Genomic DNA, 7,468 nt, shown 5'->3' with positions numbered 1-7,468 from the left:
ATGCTTTGAATACATGTAAAATTGACCTGATGGGGAAAAAAAAATCAGGGTGAAGATCAGGAAAAGGGAAAATACTTTTTATTGACAAGACTGGTTTTAAACATCTTGTAGGAGGTGCTTTGTATCCCATTCAAACTCCCATTTGACATCTAAAATAGTCTCATTTAAAATGTTTCCTTTGTGAACAATGGTTGTTCTAAAGTACAATCAATGGCTTCAGTGGCTCCTCTGCCCGGTTTGTCGGAACAGCATGGTGTTTCCTGACTGCCTGGCAATTCAAAAAGGTAGACTGGAGCTTGTTTAGAAACTGCAAGATGATAATTTTGAATATGTTGAATGTGAACCTGGTAAATAATTACGCAAGTTTTTTATTTCAGTTTTGACATGAATTAGGAGGAAAGAGACATTTTAAGTTAAACCATGCATTTCTGGTATACAAGTATAATGAGTGACGTGTTTTATGTTTATGGCTCTTTACTTGCCATTCTTCCTTGTTGATTTGAAAATTGATCACAGAAAAAAAATCTAGAAACTAGGAAGAAAGTTTTTGCTCACTCTCAATTTCTGTCACTGATACCTTCAGAAAAGCTGTTGCCCGTTCTTCTACAGAGGCTTTTTGATGATTTGAGATTTGGGTGGAAAGGTCAAGGTCCTCTTCCCTTTTCTTGTCTGTCTAAAGTATTACAGCTTCTTTCTTCCTGAGTTTCCTGGGAAATTATTTTTTTCTTCTACATCCTTCATGTATAAAAGGAAAACACAGGTAGAGGGACTGGTGGACTGGGAAAACCTCCTCTCCCAAATCTGTTGTAGAGCAAATGTGAAGAATGAATTTGATCTGCTGTTTCTGGGACCAAGAGTGTGATGTTGTTGAAATAAGTGATGCATGACTTCCTATGCCAGATAACGGTGTTTTCTGTTTGTTTTTTTTCTGTTTTCCCTTTTTATTACCGTTGCTCCTGATCACATTTTCAGTAATATTGTATTTTTCCAACAAGTACTTAACTTGTATGCAGTCAAAAAACTCGTATTATGGAATATCAATGAAGGGTTTGGGGATTTTTTTTTTTGTGCTTTGGGTTTTTTTTCTACTTTTTCCAGACTCATCAGTTGTCTTCTACATACCATTGCTACCTTCTCACCTGCCAACATGGACCAGTAATTAAAGCTGTGAGTATGTTTTTCCTTAATTTGTGCTCTTTCAGGCACGCACATGGAGTGAACACTTTTTTCATGCTTGCTGTGACTTTGTGAATGTGCTAAGCTGCTTGATAACAGCTTCGAAATACAGCGTCACCTACTTTGCGATATTTCTTGCCTTTAGCCCAAAATAAGTTTCATGTATAAAATCAGTGGCCCAAGACTGCTACTATTTCACTTACGAGGTTTAGAGACATTAAACGCATTCTTCATTTGCTTTTTGGTCATTTGCTGGTAGTAGCAGTTCTTTTTCCATTACATTTGTGCTCATATTTTTGAGCAATAATATGTACATTCACTGAAGATTGAAGTAATACTTATGTATTCCAAACTATTTGGCACATACTAATGTACATGGCAAATTTGTTCAATTGTAAGAAATGCAGCAATCTTGGCAGGATTGGTATGATATACCTGTAACTATTGCTCAGGAGCCTGGCATGCTTGAATACAATTACATAGGGCAAAGAAGATTTGTTTTATTTAATTAAATGTAATATGTTGGTATAGCAACATTGTTATGTTTCTTGAGTGTTTAAAAGTGTTTTGAATATTCTTGTTTTCAAAAAGTAGCATTCTTTTCAGTACACTTAAGTGTGAATATTTATTAACATCTACGGTTTAATTATATAAAATATAACAAACCAAATACACCCAGCATCTTATATTTTATGCAGTAGTACTCTATAATCAGTTCACTTAGTTTCCTGTGTATATATATGATCAGACTAGAACTACGTTTACTTGAATATTTGGTTGTATCATTCTTTGTGTCAGTGTCTGAAGCAAATTACCTCCTACTCAAAGATTTTGAGTGATGAATCTTAGCAGCGCATGTTCCCTGAGATTTCTGCAATAATTAAAATATTTTGATAATAGTCCCAGATCCTGTACTTAAAAATCAGCACTCTGAAGACAGTTAAATGAGAATGGTCCTTTGCAAAGTTGAGTTTTCAAGGGAGTGGGTGGCGGTGGGGAAAACCATTCTTGCTTTTTCTTTTTTCCTTTGTTTTTTTTCTTCTTCCTCTGTTCATTCTGAAACTATGACTTGATGAATGTCATTAGGCTGTAATCCATTTATTCCATGTGGTGGTGGGAACAGAGAACTAGATATTTCATTTGGACTGAGTGACCCAGAGTCACTCTGAACTGAGCCCCCACTGCCATCAAACTGGGATATTTTCTTCTTGATCATTTTTCTTTCTTTGGCTCGCCGATTCTGGAACCAGATTTTCACCTATGGTGTTATAAATGATAACTGATTAATTCAAAGTAGTGGTCAACTTTTTACAGTAATAGTAGCAATGAAAATATAGGTATGTTAAAAAACTAACCAAGCAACCAAAGCCAACAAAAAAAAACCCTACCCCACAAAAAACCATAAACCCTAAACCAAAGAAATCAACACCGGATTTGTGCACTGAAAGGTTTTTTAGTTAGTCTCTATTCATTTTCTACATCATGATCAATAGAAAATGAGTTTGTTTTCTTAGACCTGGTGGAAAGTGAACTTGCTGAGTGGTATTAGGAAGATAAGAGTCAGCTTAATTATTTAGACTCAGGGTCCACCTAGTTCATCAGCTAAGCTTTGACAGTGCCATGTGTTGTTACAGATTACTTCTTCATCTGTGTTACAGATTAATTCAAACACAAGTAGTTAGAGTCCTTTTTCTTCATTTATATTGTGTCATTTGTGTATGTAGGTATATTCTTATTATAATATTGGGCTATATATTTATATATGTAAAATGCATATATATGTACTGTGTCATGTATAAATAGATATATCAGCTCTTCTTAATGACAGTGAATTTCCCAGGCTAATTGTGCATATGAAAAGACTGCTTGAAATCTACTTTTAGTTTAAGTATCTATATTTTCTTTCCTTATGTGAAAGTGTGAATGAGTAGAAAACCCCATTCATGTGTTCCGTATTAATTTTCTGTGTTCTCACTTCACAGTTTCTGTTATGGCCTTTAGGGTTGTTGAATACAATATTATATAGAAAGTTGTACCATTGCTTTATATTAAAAATCTCTTTATTTATTTTCCAAATACTTACTATTTTATTACCTTACAGGTAATGACAATAAGAAGCATTTTGCTTTGTCATGAGTCCTGTAGAAGTGCATATGCATTATGTATTTTGTCTACATTATACTTAAAGGAAATTTACCAGTCAAAAACTTGATGTCTTTAAGAGCAACAGCTATGTAAAAGGAAACTACTGATTTTATGTGGTATCACTGGTTTCACCAGGCATGTCTGTGTTCTAAATCAGCCTGCTTGCAGAACATTAAAGCAGAGGTTTTGAATCTTTTATAATTACAGTTCTCTGAAAATTTCTGATGGAGCTACATCCTACTGTATAACAAACTTTAGTCCATCAATGATAGACTTGCTTTTTGTAGTTACTTTCTGGGGCCACTGCAGAGTGAAATCTATGTACTGTTTAGGTCTGAGATTGAACATCACTGCATCCAATGCTTAATCCTAAAATATCATTGCTTGTCCAGGTATCCTTATACTTCCAGCCTCAATTAGTCCCTATTCCGTGTTCTTTCACAGACTGAATGCAGAAGCAGAGGAGGCTGCTGAAAGAGGAGAATATTTTAGAGAACTGAATGCGTATATTCAGAAAGAACAGAAGTTTGTACAATTCTAAAAAGAAAGATCTCTTGTTTAGATTTACCTGGGGTCAATAAATCTGGTTGCTAAGGTATGAGATGCCTTACTCAGTATAGCCAAATCTTCCCTTATCCTCCAACTGTAGCAGAACCATTGAAATTCTATAGTATAAGGAGGGTTGGATTCAACAGTATATTTGCAGACTGCAGAGCTGTGCTTCCTAAGTGTGCCGCTCTCCAGCATGGTGATTTTAGGAAATTCTTTATCCTGAATTCCTCTAGTCTTTGTACAAATACAGCTAAGACACCTAGGCCCCTGCCCAGACTACCTTTATTCAGGGCAGAGCTTAAACATGTACTTGATATGAATGAATGCAGCACTGCTTTCCAAGGAAGCAGTGGATCTAAGTATGCACTTGAAATTTTCCTGAATGGATAGTGTTGACTATGTATATGTGTATAATAGGCATAAAAATTGGGCACAAAATTTTATAGCCTAAAGCATCTTGTATATGGTGGGTGTGAACTACTACTATAGATGCAGTACCTGTGAACATAGTAGCAAAAAGAAAACCTGACTTGAAAATCAAAGACTGCAACAACTCCTTAAAATGTGTTAAAATCTGACTGGTGAAGAATGTGGCCTCTGGAAATAGTGGCAATAAATTTGTAACAAAGAATACATAGATATCTCATCTGATTGTTCTTTGAATGCTGAGTTTTTATTTTCCTGACTTACAGCTGAAATGTATTCAATGCTTTGGATCTTTTCTGGCCACCATTTTGTGTGATTGCAAGAAGAAATGAAATGGTGAATGTCATAACTATTGAGAACATAGCTAAGATAACTTTAAGGTGAGACACTTAAATATTAGCTGTCTAGCAAGCTGTTAGGCATGTAAGAATAAGTACTTTTTCTAGTATAAATGAATTCCTCATGTTTAGTTACCAATAATTGGAGGTTTCTGTAAATTAGCCTATTTATTAATTTGTATTTGCGTAGTGTATTCTCTGTGTCACACATACTCACAAACTGTATCATGGTTGCCTTCGCACTAGTTTTGGATACAGAACGTCAGTGCTGCTCATGTCCTCTGGTAGGAGCAGTGTCTGGTGAATGGGTGCGTACAAATGATCAATAGTCTCTGTGTACCTGTCTTTCAGATAGTCCCAGGTTTGCTGCAAGTTCTGACTTTCTCCTTATTGTAATATATCTGTTGCAGTGAAATTCCTTCTCTAATTCTAGTCTCTGATGATCTGTGTAAACAACTCGGTACTTTTCTTTTGTTCTTGTTTTACCTGTTTAAGAAAGAAATATTATTAATATGTTGAGTTTGATTTTCTGTAGCATCTTTCTTTCAAACATCTCAAACATTTTACAGACATTATTAATTAAACTGAAGAGTACTTGCATGGGATTGTTTTCTGTGTTACAGAGAAGGAATATGGGGTTAAGAGTGAGTAAGTGAATGAATATTGGTTATCATAACTGTCTCTTCCTCTTTATCTCACTCTCTGTAAACATGCATTTAAATGTAAAGCTCTTAAGTGAAAAGCATCTTAAGCAATTCATAGCAGTACATAATTGGTGCTGGCTATATTTGATCTCAAAGGGGTTTCATTTCAGTGCTCATTGAAGTGACTTCTGTGTCTATGGAGGCATAAATACACAGGATTTCAAGACTGAAGTTCAGTCACAGTTTGTGTAGTTGGACCGTGTCCTAATTATTTATTTGAGTTTTTAAAGATCACCTCTCTAACACAAAGAAATGTCCTACTACAAATGCTTCTGCTTTCTTGTGTGGCCACTGGACATGCTTAGAAGTTCAATAATAATTCAAATTTATTTTTTCAAAAAGATGCAGTCTTGCCAGATTCTGAGTGCCTGTAGAGTATTACTGGGGGTACTCTGTGTGCTGAGCTTTTCCTTTTGAGTTGATGGGACTTGGCAATTTGTAAGATGAGGCAATAAAATACTTGTAAAAGGATTTCAGTGTCATCCTCTCTAATGTATAAAAGAAATACTCTTAAATATATTGGATGAATACTGTTAAGAGAAGCATTACTTGATGTTTAGAAGATATTTCTCATTCCATAGACTTTTTAAAACGATTCTTCGTGTAATAATAATACAGAGAGATCACTTTTCAAGTTTGTTCTCCTTTGCGCTTTTAACAGCCAACTAGATAGTTTTCCTTTTCCTTCTGATCTTCCCAGGTTTTTTTTGATGTGAGTTTTCTGGGACAAACTGTAGGACAAAGACTCCTTTAAAGTGGTTCCCTAAAATCCATTGAGGTGTTAAGATGAAGCACACGCCACACAAAGGAGCGACAAGGAGATCTTATCAAGAACCCCTTTCACATTCAGAAACACAAGCCAATTGGTTTGGAATTTACAAGCCCTAAACAAATGTCAGACTCTTTCATCTTAGCAGAGGAGAAAAGGACAGAAATAGATGAAGGAATATTTTTTTCCTCAATTCTCTTTAATTTTGGACCAACACTAAGGATAGACTGCAATATTTCTATTTGAAGGCTAGAGCTAGACATAGCTGAAGACATTTTGCAATACGTGTAATTAAGGATGTTTTCCCAAGTCCTATGCCACTCTGACTTTTAGCATACAAGGTTTTCCTACCAAAATTTGCAGGACTAAACCAATCGTCAAACTAAGTTTACTTTTTTTTTTTCAAGGTACACATTGTTGGCTTTGAAATATTTGCTCTAAGTGATAGTTGTAATGTTAACAATAGTATAGATATTCTGGTTCCTTGTAAACTGAAGGCTTAGAAGGTAATCTTTGAAAACAAGTTAAAATTCAACAGGGTTATTCCGGCTTCACTATAATCAGCAAATATAACCATGATTTGAGGGGGTGGAGAAAAGGAGTAGTTTTCCCCATTCCCCTTGGTCATAAAATTCACAGAGTATTTCTTCTGAAGACAATAAAGCTCAGAGAAGGCCTCTTTATTTGCTGTGAAAATCATCACCCTTTCCGGCAATATAACTCCTGAAGAAAAGAGGGAGAAGGAAGAGACAAGACTGCATATCAAAGCAAAGAGAAGTGTTGAAAGGGTCTGTTGCCTCAATATGACAGATAGGCCTCAAAACCTCAGACAATGTAGGCCAGTAGAAAATAGATGTCACAACTAGTTTACAAAGCAAAATAAATTAGCATTCGAGCAGAGGCCTGGCCTTTTTTTCCTTTCCTATTTTGCTTTCTGGCTGTGTTTCTGTTGTGATGTAATCTGAATTACTTGTACATCACTGCTTGTTTCAACAAAGGCATAAAATGTGTTGCCTGTAGTTAAAACAAAAACCAAGAACCCCGAGTCTTATCTTGCAAAATATAAAAATAATGTTGTCCTTTTGTTTCGTCCCCTTGAAGTCCATTCTCTTTCTTAGAAGGTCACTCCCAGATGAAGTTTCATTTAAAGTTAATTTATTTTCCAGGCCCTTGTTTAGCTGCCTTCTTTCTGGTAAGTTTCATGCCTTGAAGGCTCATTGCTGTCATAAAATACACATTTTACACTTTTGATTACACATGTTTTAGAAATGAATTGATGTGAAGTTCTGCTCTTACATAACTGAAATTGATAGGGCATTTGTCACTGATTTTTTTTTTTTTTTTTTTTTTTTTTTTTT

The 7,468-nt window shown here is 35.2% G+C and overlaps 1 protein-coding gene across 1 annotated transcript in view; it reads right to left on the bottom strand.

Moving 5' to 3' along the window:
- Positions 1-2,212: 2,212 nt before the first annotated feature.
- LOC104624922 (homeobox protein CDX-4-like) overlaps positions 2,213-7,468 on the bottom strand; it is an 8,069-nt gene continuing 2,813 nt past the window's right edge. Inside the window, exons 2-3 of the mRNA XM_010292409.1 lie at positions 4,978-5,123; positions 2,213-2,434 (exon numbers count right to left, since the gene is read on the bottom strand). Of these exons, the coding sequence (XP_010290711.1) occupies positions 2,228-2,434; positions 4,978-5,123 (353 nt within the window). The 3' untranslated portion in view covers positions 2,213-2,227. The remainder of the gene's footprint in view (positions 2,435-4,977; positions 5,124-7,468) is intronic.

Source organism: Phaethon lepturus, unplaced genomic scaffold (genome assembly GCF_000687285.1).
Source record: "Phaethon lepturus isolate BGI_N335 unplaced genomic scaffold, ASM68728v1 scaffold39378, whole genome shotgun sequence".
NCBI classification, from domain to species: Eukaryota; Metazoa; Chordata; class Aves; order Phaethontiformes; family Phaethontidae; genus Phaethon; species Phaethon lepturus.
The sequence above is the reverse complement of the archived record's forward strand: the minus strand, read 5'-3'. Positions and strand labels throughout refer to the sequence as shown.